This window comes from Ovis canadensis, chromosome 18 (assembly GCF_042477335.2).
Source record: "Ovis canadensis isolate MfBH-ARS-UI-01 breed Bighorn chromosome 18, ARS-UI_OviCan_v2, whole genome shotgun sequence".
NCBI classification, from domain to species: domain Eukaryota; kingdom Metazoa; phylum Chordata; class Mammalia; order Artiodactyla; family Bovidae; genus Ovis; species Ovis canadensis.
This window is the reverse complement of record NC_091262.1, coordinates 33,361,691-33,383,397: the sequence shown is the minus strand read 5'-3', so window position 1 is coordinate 33,383,397 and position 21,707 is coordinate 33,361,691. Positions and strand designations below refer to the sequence as shown.

The 21,707-nt window shown below is 42.0% G+C and overlaps 1 protein-coding gene across 1 annotated transcript in view; it reads right to left on the bottom strand.

The window, feature by feature from the left end:
* Nucleotides 1–19,644, bottom strand: part of TICRR (TOPBP1 interacting checkpoint and replication regulator) — a 42,911-nt gene extending 23,267 nt beyond the window's left edge. Inside the window, exons 1-12 of the mRNA XM_069560289.1 lie at nt 18,876–19,644; nt 10,537–10,816; nt 9,373–9,611; nt 7,890–8,124; nt 6,833–6,962; nt 5,005–5,144; nt 3,849–4,067; nt 2,390–2,556; nt 1,681–1,778; nt 793–886; nt 619–698; nt 214–450 (exon numbers count right to left, since the gene is read on the bottom strand). Of these exons, the coding sequence (XP_069416390.1) occupies nt 214–450; nt 619–698; nt 793–886; nt 1,681–1,778; nt 2,390–2,556; nt 3,849–4,067; nt 5,005–5,144; nt 6,833–6,962; nt 7,890–8,124; nt 9,373–9,611; nt 10,537–10,816; nt 18,876–19,538 (2,582 nt within the window). The 5' untranslated portion in view covers nt 19,539–19,644. The remainder of the gene's footprint in view (nt 1–213; nt 451–618; nt 699–792; nt 887–1,680; nt 1,779–2,389; nt 2,557–3,848; nt 4,068–5,004; nt 5,145–6,832; nt 6,963–7,889; nt 8,125–9,372; nt 9,612–10,536; nt 10,817–18,875) is intronic.
* Between the last annotated feature and the right edge of the window lie 2,063 nt (nt 19,645–21,707).

Genomic DNA, 21,707 nt, shown 5'->3' with positions numbered 1-21,707 from the left:
TACATATTGCACTGTATGTTCCCAAGATAATATAAAGCACATCAGATGCTCCTTGCTAAGAACTCTTAATAATTGGCTTCTGTGATTCAGACACAAAGGCAACTATTAATTCAATAAATTATAGACAAAGACAACTGGACTGTGGGCTTAAACATGCCCTATGCCAGGACGGTAACAGTGCAAGAAAATACCTTTAAATCCTTGCACTCCTACCTTCTCTTCTTAGCTGATCTGGTACGAAGCTCCTCCAGTTGGTCAGATTCAGTGCCGCCAGACAATGACCTATGCGCGTTTGATGGAAGAGGCACAGAAAGGGGTGATTTGCTCTCCTGGGTCATGGAGTCATCGCTGAAAAAATCTGCAGGAAGGACACCAGCCAGCTTCTGAGGAATCACAAATCCTAGGCTGTCGTAAAGATTTCCCAGTATCTTTGGGATTGAGTCAATATACCTGTGGAAGAGGTTGGTTAAATGTGGAACAGTCAGTCACCATTCCACCGTCTCTAATACCTCCCTCACCTAGGACGAGAAACAGCCCTTACAATCCTACAGCTCTGAGACAATACCTATATAGTACTTGGTAAAGTAATGTAAATTTTAAATTAGTCATCAAACTTACAATTCCAAAATTTCTTCCAGAAACTTTGCTAGGTATGCTGAATCTTCAGTTAAACACACCATGCGCAGCAAATCTGTCACCTGAAAATTTTAGAAAATTACCACATGGCCTCCTCAGGGAAGCTGAAACGATCTGTATACAGCATGTCCCAGCGGCACTAAGCAGTACACTTGCCTCATCCACTACTTGCTCCAGATCCTCTCCACGTTCATGCACTGAAGGGCACTGCAGACACAGCTCCAAACGAAGAAGCACCTGAAGTTGGCACCTTGAGAGAAAAAAAACACTCAGTCATATCTACTTCGAGAGTCACCTAACTAAAATGAAAATTCCTTCATTATGTAGAGATCTGTTTATAGAAGAAACAACCAAAACATAGACGAGCCATGGCTTTCTAAATAGTGATAGGGTTATCAGGTAAATAGGTGGTGCAGACTGCACGTGGTGGTGGTTTAGTCGCTCAGTCGTGTCTGACTCTTTGCGACCCAATGGATCGTAGCCCTCCAGGCTCCTCTGTTCATGAGATTCTCCAGGCAAGAACACTAGAGTGGGTTGCCATTTCCTTCTCCAAGACTGCACATGAGAACATTACAAAGAATCAGCCACAAAAGCCTCTTCAAGCAGTAGGCAATCTATTTTAAACTGATACTTTTTCAGCCATAGAAAAAAAAGAAATGATGCTATTTGCAGCAACATGAATGGACTGAGAGATTATCACACTAAGTGAAGTCAGGAAAAGAAAAACAAATATCCCATAATCACCCATATATGTAGAAACTGAAATATGACACAAAATGAACTTACCTATGAGAAGACTCACAAATATAAAAAACTCATGGTTGCCAGAGGAGGAGGTGGGGAAGGGATAATTTGAGAGTTTGGGATTAGCAGATACAAACTATTATGTATAGGTAAACAATTATGTCCTAGTGTGTAGCACAGGGAACTATATTCAATATCCTATAATAAAAAGAATTTTTAAAAAATATTAAAATCAATACAAGCAAATCTTGAGAGCTCTGTTTTTGGAGTAATTGTTTAAAAGAAAAGGTAGTTAATTACTCTCTGACTTTGCCTTCTTTATCCAGTTTTCCTATGTTCTGTCGAAGACTTTTGCTAGTTTTCAAGAAGTTGTTTCTTACTTGATACAGGCAGTTCATCTGAAAATATAAAATTATTACATAGGAGAATATTAGTATTAATGCTTATCATTATTTCTAATTTTCACACAATCTTCTAATGCCCTAAGAAGGGAAGTACATGTTCTTTCTTTCATTTGAGTGAAAAATAGTATACTATTCTTCTTTTATATATTTTAAAAGAACATTTTTTTAAAATGTTGAAAGCATTTGAGAGCAAGTGGGCATGGATACAGCAAGTCTGCATGTTTTAACTTCCATAAAAGGAAGATTTCATTAAGTAGTGACTGAGAAGTCTAAGCAAAATACATCAACATTTTAAAGAAATGTTCCAGGTGACTCTAAAGTGCAGTCAGGGTTAACAGCTACTGCTTTAATTCATGCAGCTAACATGCAGCTCGGATGAGGACAAAGCTTCCATTTGAAGAGAAGTACATGTAATTATTCCTAATTGGCCCCTTTCCTTGATTTTCGCCTTCCCAGTGGACCATATCCACCTTCCAAGACCTAGAACTGACTGGACTCACCCTTCTCCCTCATCATTTCTAAAATGTGCACTGCATAAGAGACATTTTCCAAGACACGTGAGCCAGACCCAACAAGTAAGCAACATAGTTATGACAAACGACAACCTCCAGACTGGCTTCTTCTACTTCCTTGGTCCCCTTGGACTTCAGGAACGCTTTAATGTTTGAGACGGTGTTCCGAGCACATGAATACAGCATGGTGTCTCCTGCGGCCACAGTCTTCTGGTAATTTTCGTGTATGTGAGATAGTAGCTCTTCCTCAGTTTTAAAATCTGTGGGGGGAAAAAAAGTGAAACTGATCACCAGACCCAGTGGAAGGTGTTGTCTTTTATTTAAGCCAGTGGTTGTCAACCGGGAGGTTTTGCTGCTCAGGGAACATCTGGTTCTGTCTGGGCTGCCGTGACTAGTGGGGAGAGTAAGGATACCACTGGCATCTCATGGGTGGAGGCCAGGGATGCTGTTAAACATATTATGGTTCACAGAGAATTATCCAGTCCAAATTGTCAAAAATGCAGAGGCTGAAGTAGTACAGAGATAGGGATTAATTTTAAGGGTTTGCACATCAAGTGTACATGTTATAAATTCAAGGGTAACCAGTAACAGAGAAGAAATAAACTATACTACCTCCAAACCCACTGAAGATTATCCTTGTCCCGCTGAATTGTTGGGGCACTGCTGTGCTAGTCTATTTACGGAAAAAAGATCTAGTTCAGACATTATGCTAATGCCACATTGCCTTACATTACAATTAATTTGCTTTCCCATCTGCATTCCAGTATACCATAATAGCTCACAAAGGATGTTCTATCTCACTCAAACTGACCATCATCTATGATCTAGTATTTCATAGGGGAAAAACTGCTTAAAGAAGCAGATAACTTTTATCCCAGAATTTTCAAAAGAACTCAGAGGTGACATCATGCAATTATTGCCCAAAGTTCTTCTGCTCAACTTTGAAAGACCCCAATAGTCCAACCCTAGATTATTCACAAAACCTTTCCCTTTCTCTTTATTCACAAATATATAAAACTCATTTAACCACTTGTCCTATGGCCAGGCCACAGACCTCCTTTGTGACTTTGCTTATACTAATCCTTCATCGGGCACACACTTCTTTTTTATCTTTCTGCCTTCTAATCTCTGCTTATTCTTCAAAGTCTAACCTGGGCTCCACTGGGTTTTTAAAAGCCTTCTCAACCTGTTCTTCCCTACAATGACCTTCCCTTTCTCAACTCCTAGTATGCCTTTACTTCTAAAATGAAGAAGTATTTTCAGTTGCAGACTCTTAGTTCTTATATTCATTTTACCAATTCATTGTGTAGAGAGATGTGTGTATGTATACACACACACACATATATATATAAATTCATTATTATTCTTTGTAACAGGATCATAAATCTAAGGAGAAGAATTTACTCTACTCCCCATAACACACTTGTGGGCATGTAGCAGAAATCTAATAAATGTTCATTAAGTGAAGGATATGATTACAGCTTAAAAATATGAGCGTATGGAAGAGTAAACATGAGTTTAGGCATCAAAATCCAATGGAATTAAGGAATACCTTTAGGTTTAGAACTTCTCAGTGTTCTTCCTCTGTTTTCCAATCTATCCGCTGTTCTCCCATTGGCTGTCTTTTGAATCCCTTTCTCCCCAGCTGTGTCTGGACTGCCATCTGGATGTAATTTCTGAGCCTTTACATTCAGTCTTGCAACATTCAGCATCTTTAAGGAACGGCACATGGTATTCATCTTCTTCCTCACTGGAGTGCGAGGGACACCTCCTACCAAAACATAATCATGGGAAGAAAAGTAAAATAACTTTTACTTCCGTGGGATCAAAAACTACTTTAATTCAGGTTAAATATTCTGCAAAAGAATACTGAGATGAAGTATATCCCTTCAGAATGATCTGAATTGGGTAATTCTTGCTACAACATAGGGTGGAAAGCGCTCTTTGAAGTTTAGGAGCTAAATATCTCAACATAATTGGATGATTTTTACCTCTAATGCCAAACAGACTCATTTTGGTGTTACCCAATAGTCACAGAGTTGCAATGAAACTCTTTTGAAAGGCAATCCAGCAGTCTACACCCAGAGCTCCCTTTTCCACACTTTTTGATACAGTAACTTGTTCATGGAAATGTATGCCAAGGAAATCACTCAGAGGATAAATCACATGCATGATATACACTATAGTATTTACAATGGTAAAACCTGAAAACAATCTACATGTTCAGCAACATAAGGAATTTGCCACTTTTTAAAGCAATGAGATAGAATAGTAACTAAAAAAAACAAAGGAACAGAGGAGCAAGTATGTATACACAGCACACAAAGTTGCATTTAAATTTCTGTTACAACTAAAACCAAAAATGGTTTACTCCTTAAGAAGGTAGGATTGTGGGTGACTTTTAAAATCACTGTTGTACTAATGGAATTATTTTCAGATGTTAAATAGAAGAACTTGACCTTTATTCAGTTACCATTTCAACTTCATTTTAGGGAATATCAATCTTTTAAAACATATAGTGTTGGGACCTGCCTGGTGATCCAGTGGCTAAGACTTGGCACTCCCAATGCAGGGGGCCCGAGTTCCATCCCTGATCAGGGAACTAGATCCCACATGCCACAACTAAGAGCCGGCTCGGACAAATAAATAATATTTACAATATACAGTGCCAAAAAAGACTGTAAGAAACAGCCTATTTACATGCTTACGTTTCTTTCTGCTGTCTTCCTGTTTGGATACACTGTATTCTTCACGAGACTTTCTTTGGTACAGCTCAGAGAGACCCCGTGTCAAGTCACTCTCAGTTTTGGAAGGCTCTTCCTTAGTAGATGAGGCAGCCTGTAGTAACCTGTGAGTAAGTTAAGATGTCAAGCATAAAGGCAACATTCTGATTTTCCAAAATGCTTTAAAAACAAAGCGACAATATTCATTATCCTTTTAAAAGCTACTCAAAAGAGGTCCCCACAAGGGACCTCTTATCATTTATGATTTGAGTAAATTCAAGGACAGAAGTTACCTGTTCACAAAACCATTAATGTATTAGGGCATCCAGTATTGACTTTACACACACACACACACAATTTATTTATTTATTTTTGGCTGTGCTGGGTCTTCGTTGTTGCGTGGGTTCTTTTCTACTTGTGTACGCAGGCTTCTCATTGCAGTGGCTTCCCTTGCCGTGAAGCACAGGCTCTAGGCGCTTGGGCTTGCAGTGGTTCCGGCACACAGGCTCAGTAGTTGCAGCTCCCAGGCTCTAGAGCACAGGCTCAGTAGTTGCGGGCACACAGGCTTAGCTGCTCCATGGCATAAGGGATCTTCCCCAACCAGGGATCAAACCCATGTTTCCTGCATTGGCAGGTGGATTCTTTACCACTGAGCCACCTGGGAAGCCCCAATATTGACTTTCATTAATAAGATTCTTCATATCCTAGAGTTCATGTCTAATTATGGCAACTAATTCACTCACTTCTGGGCTTCCATAGTCCTTACCCAGTGTCCATACATTAAAGTACACGATGATATAATACCGTGTAGTGAGTATCAGAGTAACTTTTGAATAAGTCTTTCACACTCTAGTAAACTAATTTGGGACTGATGAGCAGGGAAGGAAGTAGAGCACGGAGATTAGCTATTAACTGCTTTACCACCAAGAGCTAAATTATAGTCACTAAGGAAATAATGAAAATAGCACAACTTTTGAAATGTATAATTTCTATTTCATTATCTTCTATTATCTAATATCATCTGATTTAAAAGTAGGAGAAAGTTATGGTCATTAGTTGAATTAGTTCATACAAGCAGCAGGCCCGAAAAAGCCTAATTCTCCCTAAGTGTGTTGGTATTTCCTTAATAGTGAGAAAGGTTTGCTTTCTTTCTCCCTGTTAATTTACCAGAGCTTCAGATTACTTTTTAAATGAAGATCAATCATGACAGACACAGAGAAAGCCTAACCCAACTTCTCCCCATTCCTTTCTCCCAGAGGCACCCAAGTCTATGGCTAGGGTTTTATTTATTTTCAGTATTGCTTTTTAAATTTTTGGTGTGCTCTCGACTTTGTGTCTCATCTAACTAGTTTTTACTTCTTCAGAAGATGCTTTAAGTCTGTAAATTTTTACGTATAAATTTAGCTGCATCACACCAGTTTGCTGTTTTTCTTTTTTGTTGAGATTTAATACTAAATATTTTCTGACATCTATGAGAGTATTTTATTTTTGTAATTAACCTTCTCTAAATTTTTAATTCTGGTAAAATACACGACATAAACTTATCATCTTCATCACTTTTAATCACCACCTAGATCAGTGGTATTAAGGATATTCCTAATGTGCTACCATCAACTCCATCCAGCTCCAGAATTCACCTTGTAAAACTGAAACTCTGTACCTGGTAAACAACATTCTCCATCTGTAACTAGTTTTTAAAATTACTGGGCTATAATCAGGCAATGTGGCTTGTTATAAACAACAACAAACTTACATGCAGACAACTGAGAGCTGATTTCGATTATCAAAACCCAGAGAAATAAATAAGTTTTACCAGAATGACTCCATCAAACTTGAACTGGCTCCACTGAGGTTAGAGCAAGGAAACCACTTCTCCACAACAGCCGAAGTCCAGGGAGCACTGCGGCCAAGCTCCTGCTGGGCCCATTCTGGGACAGGCAGGTCTATAGAAACGAGCAGATGGAACAGAAGAGGCATTAGAAGAAAGCAGAGACTCCCAAGTGCTTGCTCCTCCTCTCAACTGACTGCGTTCTTCCAGAGGAATTCCAAAGCAGCAGCATTAATGACGTTCCTTCAACTGCACACCCAATCCCAACAGGCCTTTGTTGTCTATGATCAATGTGCAAATACAGGCTTCCTCACTGTTCCTCAAACACACTGGACACACAAGCCTCAGGACTGACTTTTGCTGCTATTACCTCCTTCAACGCCTTTGCTCAGATATCATTTTTTCAACAAGGCCTGTTTAAAACTGTAACTCTTCCCATCCCTTAAGACTCCCCATTCCTTTTTCTCTGCTTTATTACTACAGCACTTAACTCTTTCAAACACACTACATAATTTCCTTACGGCATTTACTGCCTTGTCTCCCCTGACTAGGTAAGCTTCATGAGAACAGAGAGCTTTACTTTGTTCTCTGATGTTCTCCTAGCACCTGGAACAGAGCCTGACACGCAGGCACTCAATAAATATCTACTGAGTAAATATGAATGGAAGAAATACCAAACTGATTCTATTTATATCTATTTGGCATAAAAAAGGATTATGCCCTATTAGTAACAATGCAATAAAGTAGAAGGCAGACAGAACCCTAAGATTTACATGCACTTTATTAAACATATTAAAAACTAGGTTTCCTCTTATACTTTCAATTTCAAAAATGTTTTACAGAGCCGTTGGCCTCCTCAGAAGTGCTTCAGGATTTTTATAAATGATGATTTAAAATTGCCAGAAATACTGTAGCTGACTTTCACCTGTTCTATAACGGATGCTAAGTTCTACTAAGAGCATACTGAAAAAAAGGTTATGATCCTAGAAATGATGGTGAACCACTGACCTGGAGTAGGGTAGTTACTGGTTCAGAAGCTTACCTGAGGTAGCAGGAACTTCAAGAGAACTGTCAATCTGTTTCAGTACACCATCCACAACCTCAGAAAAAAGGGAAGCTGAATCCTGGGGGCTCTCTGCCACAACCGTCTGGAGAAGATGTCTTTGAGATTCAGTCTCCCTGGTGCGGAACAAGGTGAGAACTGTAGCACTGACGGAGAAGGGAGAAATAACTCCAGTGATGGGGGGCCAGCCTTCGCCAGGGTCCACACTGGCAACCTACGTGAGAAGTTCTAATTAGTTGAGAATACTGTTAACAAGTGTCTAAAGAAGCATGTGGTTTAGTAAAAGGATGACCGTGTCATCCAATGAGTAACATAAAGGAGAAAACTGAAAGGGACTTGGGGGATACTGGTGCTGGAGCTGAACTTACTGATCCTATAATCCCAATCCCTCAATTTACAGACAAAAACCTAGGTTACCAGGAGTATTTACTAAGCACTTACTATGTACTTACTGCAACTCACAGAATCCTCATAACCACTGAAGTAAAAATGATTATTGGGACTTCCCTGGTGGTCTGGTGGTTAAGCCTCCAAGCCTCTACTGCAGGCGGCCTGGGTTCCATCCCTGGGCCGGGAATTGGGAATTAACATCCCACATGCTGTACAGTGTGGTCAAAAAAAAACACAAACTAATCCCCATTTTATAGAGGAGGAATTGCGGTTGAAGAATAAGCAACCTGCTTAAGGTCACCCAGTTAATAGAAGGCAGAAGTCAAGTGTGTTTGAATTCAAAATTCATGCTCTTAACCAGAAATCAGTCCTATCACTTGAGGGGATTTATTCAGATCATATGGTGGGCAGCCGAGCTGAGATCTAATCCAGGTCATCTGACTCTGACCCCAGTGCTCTGTCAGAGCACACAACTCTTAGAACACCACCCGTCCAAACGACTACCCAGTTTTCCTCTGGAATGTTTCACAATGGAATCCAGAAGATAGAAACCTTCTGAGCTTACAAAGGCAAAACATGAAGTAAAGTAAGGAATTTGCTAGAGTTAAAAAATTCCATCACCTTTCTATCAAATCTGGGTATACATGAATTATGCTTCAGAAGACATTAATAAGTCTGCATAACTACTGGACACTATTATATCTAATTTTACAATGTAGAGTTTTTTTAAAAAATGAATTTATGTAAAAGTAATAAATACATAATACAATGTATTAAAAACAATGAGAAACCACCTATCATTTCACTTCCCTAATGTAATTATTCCATCTGGCCCACCACCTTTTCCCTATGTGAATATAATTTAGTTTAATTGGATTCAAGGTTATATGCAGTTCTATATGCTGTTTCTTTAATAATAAGCACTGTCATGATTCTATATTACTTGCAAAAACAGCATCTGTTTCATTGATACTGTATTACGTAGGGGGCTCCCTGGCATTTTATAAATGCACTCATTTCACTTTACCCGTGTTATTAGACCAGAATAACTTACCACCTGGAAGATACCTACCAGATGTAACTCTTCAGCATTCAGCTTATTTACCAGCTGCTGAAATAACATCCTCTGAGTTGATCTGTCTCCATCGGGACTTTGCAGCATCCAGTTATCAGTGCCCAAAGTTTCACTTGTTGGGAGGGCCCACTGGGTCACTGTGCCCTTTAGAAAAATTCTGACTGGCTTCTGAAAATGTCTCTGATGCATGGCCAAGGGCTCTAGCGTGACTGTCCATGTTTCCTGAAGCTCTTTGCCTGTGAAGAATAAAGGATATTGAAATTCTAATAAAAGAAGTAGTTCCTAAAAAGAGATTCAAGGTTAAGAAGAAAAAAATTACACTGCCAGCTAAGGTACCAGTATTATCACTTAGTTCACACTTCAACCCCAACTCTACCGTCAACAGGCTATCATAGTAAATTCTGTAAGGAAAAGCTGTATGTGACAGGAATTATAAGGCTGTGATTAATGTCAGAACTCAATAATTATGACTTAGAAATAAGTATTCAAGCAATACACACACACGAAATCTGCTGCTTTTTAAATCCATAAAACACAGCACATCCTATCTTATGAGGTTAAATTCTAAAGACCATGTCAGACAAACCCGCTTAAATAATACTCTTGAAATTTCTTTAAATTGCCCATCATGTAAAATACAGTTTATGTGTATCTCTATATAATATTGCTTGAATATATAATGATTCAGAAATTACAATTCACTATATAGCAAATCATATAATAAAGCAAATTTATGAAGATTCCTGTATGCTGGCTCTTTATGGTAATAAACACCATTTCCTACTTCAACTAATTTGTTATGTCTTCTTAGTCAATTATTGATTTTCTAGGGTCTTCAATTTATCAATCTCATCTATGAGACAGTGAAACCTTACCACTCATTTGCTTGGGCACCTCACAACTCTGCAAAAAGTTGGAACTCTTTAAAATCACTCAGTTGTCCTTTTTGCATGGGCTTACAGTATACCAGACTTCAGTCCTTTCCTGTGGTATCTCTGATTTGGCTTAGACATCTTTTAATTACAAGCATTAACAGAGGGCCTAGGCTGCTAGAAATTCTAAATTCTAAAGAATTCATCAGCCTGCCTTGAAGAAATGAATGACATCCAGACCAACCACTCCATCCCCACACTACCCCTGCCCCAAACAGTATTTGCTTACCTTCGACAGGGAAAAATAATGTTCCTTCCATCCGTGGAAATGAGGCTTCATACTCAGGAGAATTATAGAGCAAACAGTTTAAAGTGGAATCAGTTGGCAGAGTTGAAATCCATGAAGAGAGGTGAGGTTTCCTTGACAGCTTTCTTTCACCACTGAGCAGTGTTTCCCCAGCTTTGGTAAAATCCTGGCTGAAACTTTCAAATGGCAAGATGGTGCCTCCCACATGGTAGAACAGTTCACACACTGTCCAGTAGCCAAGGTGGTCTGGGGATTCCAAGAGCTAAAATGAAAATTACAAAGAATGTTGGGTTATTGTAAATTAGGTATTCATTGTGGTATTGGAGAAGACTCTTGACAGTCCCTTGGACAGCAAGGAGATCAAACCAATTTCATAAAGGAAATCAGCCCTGAATATTCATTGGAAGGACAGATGCTGCAGCGGACACTCCAATACTTTGGTCATCTGATGGAAAGAGCTGACTCATTGGAAAAAACCCTGATGCTGGGGAAGATTGGAGGCAGGAGAAGGGGATGACAGAGTATAAGATGGTTGGATGGCATCACCAACTCAATGGATGTGAGTTTCAGCAAACTCTGGGAGATGGTGGAGGACAGGGAAGCCTGGTGTGCTGCAGTCTATGGGGTCACAAAGAGTCAGACACGACTGAGTGACTGAACAACAAAAGGCATTCATGAAAGTAAGGGAAATTGGGAGAAAGTAGATACGTACATTAAAGGATCAAATTATATGATTCATGTATTGGTTGAACCAAACATAAATAATGGCCAGCATCCCATTACCATGGCTTCCTTTGTGGCTCAGCTGGTAAAGAATCTGCCTGCAATGCAGGAGACGCAAGTTTGCTCCCTGGGTTGGGAAGATCCCTGGAGAAAGAAATGACAACCCACTCTAGTATTCTTGGCTGGAGAATCCCATGGACAGAGGAGGCTGGCGGGCTATAGCCCATGGGAGTCGCAAAGAGCTGGACACGTCTGAGCGACTAACATACACACATCCCATTAGTACACAGCCCAGGAATAACTGCAGTATAATAGGCCTTTAAGAAAGCACCTATTCAGTGAAAACAGCACTTCAAGTTCTATCTTCTATCAAGGAATAGAAGTGATGCAAATCACTAGGGACAAATCATAAAATGTTAGAAGGAATACAAAACCATTACACATTAATAAAAGAGAACAATCATGTCCTCCACCACACAACCACAGTCAAGTGTCACCAGAGTGAGGCAGGAGCACCTCCCTTAGAGGGTTACCACCCACAGGTCTGCGTGGAGAACAAACAGGTCTTCTCAGTCCTATCTTCAGTGTTTTCACTTAAGTCTGGGACTCTTACTGTAGCCTAGAGTCTATACTCTGCCTCCAATCTTTCCTCCTTTAAGAAGTATTCTAAACACTACATACTCGATCATGCTACTTCTGTCAAGACTTCCCACTGCCCTACGGTAATGGTGATAGAGCCCTTTAAACCCAGCTCTAAACAACCTTTGCAAAGACACTATCCTTCCCTCACTCGTCCCTACATCCCAGGCACACTGAACCATTTGCTGTTTCTTGAACATGCCATATTTTATAACGCTTCCATGTTTTCGCTGGTTCTGTTTGCTGTGTCTTCCCCTTCCATTTTCACCAACTGGATGCTCATTATATTTCATCATCTAGCTCAAACCCCGCTGTCGCTGTAAAAGCATTCCTTACTCCATCACACATAGCTGACTCTTCATCCAACTTTAACAAACTTCTATTGAGCCACCATATGTGCCACTGAGACCGGCTAGGACTTGGGACCCTTTATTAGAGTGAGTGCACCTGGACAGACGAATTCAGAGAAATTATGAGGGACTACAAGGAGCTGTATGCAGCCAGGGCAACTATGAACAACACGATACAAAAAGGCCACAAATCAACTGCCATTTCTGAGGTGTTGAGAGCAAAAGCAGGGTACTGACCATGATCCCGTACACAGCGCCACCTGGGGGGGTGGACAGTCCACCCAAGCTATACCTCCACCCAACCCACCCACCTGCTCCCACGGCACCCCATGTAAGAAACCAGATCCCTGCCTGTCTCCTAAGGGCACCTGTTTCTTGTTCTTGCTCCCTCGAGCAGTACGAGTTCCAACAAAACCTAGACTGAATTTCTCATCTGGCCTCTCACCAATTTCTGGTGATTACAGAGTCCAAGGACCCAGGTCGATAACTCCATGAATTAGCAAAACATCCTATCTTTGTTGATCTTAAAGCCAAGCATGGGGTGAGTAAAACAGCAATAACATGTAAAATTTAACTCAGAACTACAATATATGGTACAATATTCAGGCACTATGAGGTTTTCCAGGTGGCAAGAATCCGCTGTCTGGCAATGCAGGAGATGCAAGTTCAATCCCTCGGTCAGGAAGATCCCTGGGAGGAGGAAATGGCAACCCACTCCAGTATTCTTGCCTGGAGAATCCCATGGACAGAGGAGGCTAGCAGGCTACAGTTCATGGGGTCACAAAGAGTCAGACACGACTTAGCACACACATTGTTACATGAAAGAGCACCTCCCCTAGAATACACTGATCATGCTGGTTTGCCTACTCCACAGATGAGCTAACAACTGTAAACCATAAATTGATATGTGAATGTGAAAAATTAAAACCAGAAGGGCCTTCCAGGTCATCTACACACTTTCCATTATATCAAAGTTCAAAGAAGGGCACAAGGGCGCCCAGGTTCACAGCAAGGCAACGACACTCCAGTCCAAGAACCCAGGACTCTCCTGACAGAGCTCTTAACGTAGGGGTCATGGCCCTGATGGACTTGGACGAACAGATTGAACCGTTTAGGATCAGTAGTTAAAGGGAAAAAACCATGAAAGAAAATAATCAGAGCACAACAGAACACATCACATATAGTGAAGCTAAGCAATGTACTGCAAATGTTTTGCTCTGGTTGTGCCTGTCACTTTGGAAAATGCTGCGATAGACTAATCAATTGTTATTTAATGTTACCACCAAGGCAGCCACACCCTTGCTCACTGGCTAAGGGGGAGAGTGCTAGCTAGTTCAGGTATCATAGATTCTGATTAGGATTTTCTGCCAAAGGGAAACAAAAAATGTGTTGAAACTGTTTCAGCCAGAAGACCAGCCAGGAAAAAAAATTTTTTTCTTAGCAAATGAAAACTTTTAGTAAGTAAAACTTTAAAAAGGAGCTCAGAAGGACATTAGCTTTGGTTAAAAATATATGTACATGGGGCCTTCCCCAATGGTACAGTGGGTAAGACTCCACACTTCCAGAGCAGGGAGCCCAGGTTTGATCTTTGGACAGGGAACTAGATCCCACAGGCCACAGCTAAGAGTTTGCATGTCACAACTAAGACCATGTGCAGTAAAATAAATAGAGAAATACTAAAAATATACACATATATGTACATGACTTTCAAGAGGCTTTTTAGTTCCTCTTCACTTTCTGCCATAAAGGTGGTGTCATCTGCATATTTGAGGTTACTGATATTTCCCCCAGCAATCTTGATTCCAGCTCTGCTTCTTCCAGCCCAGCATTTCTCATGATGTACTCTGCATAGAAGTTAAATAAGCAGGGTGACAATACACAGCCTTGACCTACTTCTTTTCCTATTTGGAACCAGTCTGTTGTTCCATGTCCAGATCTAACTGTTGCTTCCTGACATGCATATAGGTTTCTCAAGAGGCAGGTCAGGTGATCTGGTATTCCCATCTCTTTCAGAATTTTCCACAATTTATTGTGATCCACACAGTTAAAGGCTTTGGCATAGTTCATAAAGCAGAACTAGATGTTTTTCTGGAACTCTCTTGCTTTTTCCATGATCCAGAGGATGTTGGCAATTTGATCTCTGGTTCCTCTACCTTTTCTAAAACCAGCTTGAACATCTGGAAGTTCACGGTTTACGTATTCCTGAAGCCTAGCTTGGAGAATTTAGAGCATTACTTTACTAGCATGTGAGATGAGTGTAATTGTGCGTAGTTTGAGCATTCTTTGGCATTGTATTTCTTTGGGATTGGAATGAAAACTGACCTTTTCCAGTCCTGTGGCCACTGGTGAGTTTTCCACATTTGCTGGCATATTGAGTGCAGCACTTTCACAGCATCATCTTTCAGGATTTGAAATAGCTCAACTGCAATTCCATCACTTCCACTAGCTTTGTTCGTAGTGATGCTTTCTAAGGCCCATTTGACTTCACATTCCAGGATGTCTGGCTCTAGGTGAGTGATCACACCATCGTGATTATCTGGGTTGTGAAGATCTTTTTTGTACAGTTCTTCTGTGTATTCTTGCCTCCTCTTCTTAATATCTTCTGCTTCTGTTAGGTCCGTACCATTTCTGTCCTTTATCGAGCCCATCTTTGCATGAAATGTTCCCTTGGTAACTCTAATTTTCTTGAAGAGATCTCTAGTCTTTCCCATTCTGTTGTTTTCCTCTATTTCTTTGCATTGATCGCTGAGGTAGGTTTTCTTACCTCTCCTTGCTACTCTTTGGAACTCTGCATTCAAATGAGAATATCTCTTCTTTTCACAGCTATTTGTAAGGCCTCCTCAGACAGCCATTTTGCTTTTTTGCATTTCTTTTCCATGGGGATAGTCTTGATCCTTGTCTCCTGTACAATGTCATGAACCTCCGTCCATAGTTCATCAAGCACTCTATCAGATCTAGTCCCTTAAATCTATTTCTTACTTCCACCGTATAATCATAAGGGATTTGATTTAGATCATACCCGAATGATGAAAGTGAAAGAGGAGAGTGAAAAAGTTGGCTTAAAGCTCAACATTCAGAAAACAAAGATCATGGCATCTGGTCCCATCACTTCATGGGAAATAGATGGGGAAACAGGGGAAACAGTGGCTGACTTTATTTTTTTGGGCTCCGAAATCACTGCAGATAGTGACCGCAACCATGAAATTAAAAGACACTCCTTGGAGGGAAAGTTATGACCAACCTAGATAGCATATTCAAAAGCAGAGACATTACTTTGCCAACAAAGCACCGTCTAGTCAAGGCTATGGTTTTTCCAGTAGTCATGTATGGATGTGAGAGTTGGACTGTGAAGAAAGCTGAGCGCCAAAGAATTGATGCTTTTGAACTGTGGTGTTAGAGAAGACTCAAGAGTCCCTTCGACTGCAAGGAGGTTCAACCAGTCCATCCTAAAGGAGATCAGTCCTGGTGTTCCTTGGAAGGACTGATGCTAAAGCTGAAATTCCAATACTTTGGCCACCTCATGCGAAGAGCTGACTCACTGGAAAAGACCCTGATGCTGGGAGGGATTGGGGGCAGGAGAAGGGAATGACAGAGGATGAGATGTCTGGATGGCATCACCAACTCAATGGACGTGAGTTTGAGTAGACTCCAGGAGTTGGTGATGGACAGGGAGGCCTGGCATGCTGCAATTCATGGGGTCGCAAAGAGTCGGACATGACTTAGCAACTGAACTGAACTGATGTACGTGACTAAAGAAAAAACACAACCAGTATACATATAGAATATGGCAATGTTTTTTTATTTTTATGCATATTATGGACTAAGTAACAGACAAGTCCTAGTGGCAGTTTCAGACTTAGAAATTTATAAATGTGCACAAGACTATAAGCTCCAAGACAGCAGGGACTACATCTGTCTGGTTCACAAATGGTACACTTAGTATTCAGCATATCAGCATACGGTGGTGGTATGGTTTAGCCACTGAGTTGTATCCGACTCTTCTGACTCTGTGGACTGTAGCCCTCCAGGCTCCTGTGTCCAGCATGGTATGCGTTAAGCAAATCAGAAGCATAACATTGAAAATGTGATAAGGGCCTCTCATGCTCCCTTCTAACTGATGTCTTTGCAAGATTCTGTGTGCTTGGATTCCCTTCTCCCTGAGTCTGTTTCTCCCAGTTTTACTTCCCAGACTGTAAACTCCACAAGGCAGGCCCTGGAATTTCTCTTCTTTCTACTCTCATTGTGCGAGCTCCCCAAGGACAGAACGCAAGTCTCCCTTTCACCTCTGCAGTATGGCGAAGCAGAGGCTTCTGAATAAGAAAAACTAAATCTACACTAGAAAAAAAATTCCAGAAAAGCTTAAGATTGTTTGATGGACTTTTTCTCACAGGAAACAACAAATGCAAGAAGGCTCAGAGAAGATCCACCTCTGCAGGTGATGGGATGTAAAACCTGGAAAAATATTTAGACACTGTCAATCTACTTATTTTAATATATTTCTGAAAAAAGAAAAAGAATCTTCAAGCCCTTTCTGCTAAGACTTCTTTCTAGCCAACATCTGATATAATACAATTTCATCTCTGATGTGATTTAGTATCAATTATCCCAAATCAAGCACTAATGTGTTGTGTACTGTGTCCAACACTTAATTTGCTGTCTTCACAAACACTTTTAGGATTCCATCTTCTCTATCAATGTTTACCATCCCCTTAAACACTTTTGCCTTTTTCTTTTCTTTGACAAGCCACTGCTGGCTTATTTGGCATTTGCTACATCTTTCTTGGGCTTTGTATGTGAAAGTAATTCAGAAATTTTAACCCACTATATTATTATTTGTGGTAAGTATCTCCTCATTTCCCATTTGCAGCCTTGCACTTCTACCTCAGTGACATGTTTCCAATAGATGCAATCACATCCTTCATCTGATTAAGCCACTTTCCCAATCAGAACAAAATCTGAATTTATTACCTTGGCCCTACAGATAGGCCTCTGCTACCTTCTAACTTCCTCTACTCTGGTGCTTGCCCCTTGCCTACCAGGTTTCGGCATTCCCTGTTTCTAAAACAAAATAGGCTCGTTTTCCACTCAGATCTTTTCACTGGAATGTTCTCTTTGCCAGGAATGTTTTTTCCCAACATCACATTCCTCCTCCTTCACCATTCCATTCTCTGTTCAAAAAAGTCTTCCCTGACTACTAACCTATGTACCACTGCCTCCAGCTTCTACCTCAGCCTCTTACTCAGCTTTATTCTCTTGAGAGCATCATTTGAAACCCTATCACTTACTTGCTCATCTGTTAACCTTCCCTGTGTAATATTTCTTCCCCTAGAAGGTAAACTCCACTTGGCTGACCACCACCTGCCCAGCAGCTAAAACAATGTAGTGGGTACACAATGTAGGGACTCCCCAAATTAAATTATTAATTGACAACGTGAAGTGATCGGAAGAAAATGATGGACATATAAATATATACTTATCATAGCACTTAACTACGGCAGGGGATCCACTGCCTCACCGAAAATTCAAACTAGCCATTTAGGACTGTAAGTAGGTAAGAATTTGTTCATTTGGCCAACAAATATTTCCTGAACACCTCTAACACAGGAGACAAGAAAGAGATGTGTGCCTGCCTCTGAGGTTATTTTTAAACTCGATGGAAGGTGGGTGACTGCACACCTGCACTCGATGGAAGGTGGGTGACCTGCAAACATATAATAGAGAAAGGGTAAGTGCCACAAAAGTGTTTGGAAATTCAGAAGTTGAGATTGAGTAAGCTGCCATGTGGCAAAGGCCCTAAAGGATGAAAGACTGAAACTGTTGGTCGCTCAGTCGTGCCCAACTTATTGACGCCCCATAGACAGAAGGCAGTGGCACCCCACTCCAGCACTCTTGCCTGGAGAATCCCATGGGTGGAGGAGCCTGGTCCAGGGCTGCTGTCCATGGGGTCGCTAAGAGTCGGACACAACTAAGCGACTTCACTTTCACTTCTCACTTTCATGCATTGGAGAAGGAAATGGCAGCCCACTCGAGTTCTTGCCCTGGAGAATCCCAGGGACGGGGAGCCTGGTGGGCTGCCGTCTATGGGGTCGCACAGAGTCGGACACAACAGAAGCGACTTAGCAGCAGCAGCAGAAGACAGTAACCCACCAGGTTCCTCTGTCCATCAGATTCTCCCGGCAAAAATACTGAAGTGGGTTACTATCTCCTTCTCCAGGGGATTTCCTGACCCAGGGATGGAACCTGGGTCTTTAAACTGGCACAAAAGAGCAGTGGCATTTCAAGTGACTAAGACAGAACAAGCTGTGAAGATCTGTTGGGCAACTAGATTATGTTTCAGACAGGCTGGAACATGAGTCCTGTGTAGAAAAAAATGAAGTCTAGAAAGACAGACAGGACCTAAATAGTGCAGGTCCTCAAATGAGTTGACTCGGTAGGTATTCAGGGCCTACCTATTCTGGTGTGATGACTGTAGGGATGTGTTGTGACTCCAGGACTTTCCTTCGGAAGGCATACCTGTTGGTCATGTTAGTCTCCTTCTGGGTTCAGGGGCTGCTCGGCAGACACTGCCAAGTTCTGGTTCATTAGAACCAGTTCACCGGTTAATCTTACCTTTGGCCAGTCGGTGGTATCCACCCAGTAGAGGGTGACTTTTCGGGTTCTCATGACTTCCTGGACTTTCCTGGGCAGCAACTTCTCCATCACCTGCTTAGGAGTAGGCGGCAGGCGCTGGGCATGGGCCTCGGAACCGGACACGAACTGCAGCAGCTCTCTCTGAGAGTGAGGACAGGGGGCCAGGAGGAAGACGGCGTTCACAAAGCCCCCGAGCGCAGACTCGGCCTCCCTGGCCTCGCCCTCCACGTCCAGCAGTCTCCTCCCGCTGTTACGCAGAATCGGCTTGGTGGGCGACGTGATCTCGGGCCGGTCCCACTGATAGTCTAGCAGCGTCTCCATGAGCGCGTTGTGAGTGTGGCTGGCCCTGGGCGCCGGGCCGGGCAGGTGGGCGCCCTGGGCGCCATCCCCGAGCCGGGCCTCCAGCTCCTCCTCAAAGTCCTCCCAGGAGCGGACCCCCAGCTCTCGGAAGTCAGAGACGCGGGAAGGCCGGCTCCGCGCCCCGTGAGAGTCAAAGAATCTGAAGGCCCAGCGGACCCTGGCCAGGCCGAACCGGCAACTCAGGTAAGTGAGAAGGCGCAGGGCGGCTCGCCGGACCAGGCTCTCACCAGCGACGCCTTCCGCGGTGTCCAGCAGCAGCATTACGTTGTGGCAGCAGGCCATGTCTCCCGCCCCACTGCCTCAGGGTTCGAGACCGGACCTGCGCCGCTCTCTCCTAGGCCCTTGCTTCAGGGAACCAGCGCCATCCTCCGCTTCTCTCAGGCACTCTGGTCGAAAAGCTCCCGCGCTCTCCAAGGGCCGCTGGCATTGGTGGAGCTAACTCCCAAACTCAGCTCCAATTGGTCGCTTGCCTTACGTAAGTTACGTGAGTAACTTTCATCCTTGGCGTTGATTGGAAGGGCGATGGAGAAGTACTCGGCTTGATTGGTGGAGGGCGGGACTATGGGCGGGACTCTTTGTTCCGGGAAAATCTTAAAGTTCATTGGCCTGAGCCTCCGTTTTAAAATTTAAAGAGGTGGTGCCTGCGGCCTGTGTCTTTACGTTTCCATTTTCTGCAGCACTGTGCTTGTACGGGCGGAGAAGGCGATGGCATCCCACTCCAGTACTCTTGCCTGGAAAATCCCATGGATGGAGGAGCCTGGTAGGCTGCAGTCCATGGGGTAGCTAAGAGTCGGACACGACTGAGCGACTTCACTTTCACTTTTCACTTTCATGCATTGGAGAAGGAAATGGCAGCCCACTCCAGTATTCTTACCTGCATAATCCCAGGAACGGGGGAGCCTGGTGGGCTGCCGTCTCTGGGGTCGCACAGAGTCGGACACGACTGAAGCGACTTAGCAGCAGCAGCAGCAGCAGCAGTGCTTCTGCGGGAGGTATTTACTAACACCTTGAAAATAGTAGGGGAAGATAATTTGGGGTAGTTTGAACTGATTTGTAAGCCACCTAGACTTTCTATGGAGTGGGATCTGAAGACGAAAACAAGCTTTCTCTAATTTCAGGAAAAAATATTATAAATTAAAAGTTCAGTCTCTTTGCCCTAGTTTCTAGGCGTTTCTGTTGAAGAAGGTAATTGAAGATTGGAATAAAAGTTTAACTTGAGGGAAAAAAAGGAAACAGCTTGAGAATGATTAATTAAGTTATGGTACACTTCCAAGGGGAACATCATGCAAATTTTAATGTTTTTATACGTAATGTTAAATGGAGAAAAAGACCGCAAAACCACACATGCAATGAGATCCCAAAATTTTCTGTCTACCTACATATATATTTTTAAACTGTTAATACTGTGTAGGGAGAATTTAAGTGTATCTGGTAATAAGATGGTGATGGTTTTAATGGTTTGTTTTGGCTTTTTTTGTTGCATTTTCCAAGGTTTCTACAATTCTATATTTTTTATTTTGCCTTTACATTCTAGGAGAATATTCTTTTTTTTAATATATTTGTTTTAAATTGAAGGATAATTGCTTTACAATACTGTGTTGGTTTCTGCCATACATCAACATGAGTCGGCCAGAGGTATACATATGTCCCTTCTCAGGGAGAATATTCTTAAAAGGATTCTTCTGTTCCAAATAGCAGAATCCTCAATTGTAAAAAAAAGTTGTGGCTCTAGATCCTAGAGATTCCTATTACTGGTTCTAACAGCGGAGGAGAATCTAAACTTTCTAGCTAGAACTGGGCTACCTTAAATAGTCTTCCAATCCTGAGAGTCTCTGAGCCAATTGTCTCAAGAAAGACCACCAATGATGCTTTGTAGATACATTCCTGGACATTTCCCGATCCATCAACTGTCAGAGCAACAAACATTTTTTTACTGTTAATGTGTCAAGTGAAAGTCAGTCCTGTCTGACTCTTTGGGGCCGGATGGACTGTAGACTGTCAGGCTCCTCTGTCCATGGAATTCTCCAGGCAAGAATACTGGAGTGGGTAGCCAAACACTTCTGTAGAGGATCTTGCTTACTAAAAGTACGCACACCTGTTCATCATTCATTCAGTAAATAATCATTACAGGGAACAAAAGAGCTAACTGTCCTTGCCCTGGGAAGCTTACATTCCAGTAGGGAGAGCCAAAGAAGGAAGTAACATATATGTTAGGTGGTGATAAAAACTAGTAGAACTAGGAGGAAAAAGTAACATAGAGTAGGTAGCAGTATGCAGTTTCAAATGGGGCAGTCAGGGAAGCCACTTGGACACAAAGGGAGAGAGGCCCTGTGAACATCGGGGAACAGAGTGTTTCAGGAAGAGGGAAGAGCAGGTGTAAAGGTCCTGGGACAGAATTTTGCTCCCTATTCACCAAGCTAATTTCTAAAGAGTTATTATTAGACTCTTGCT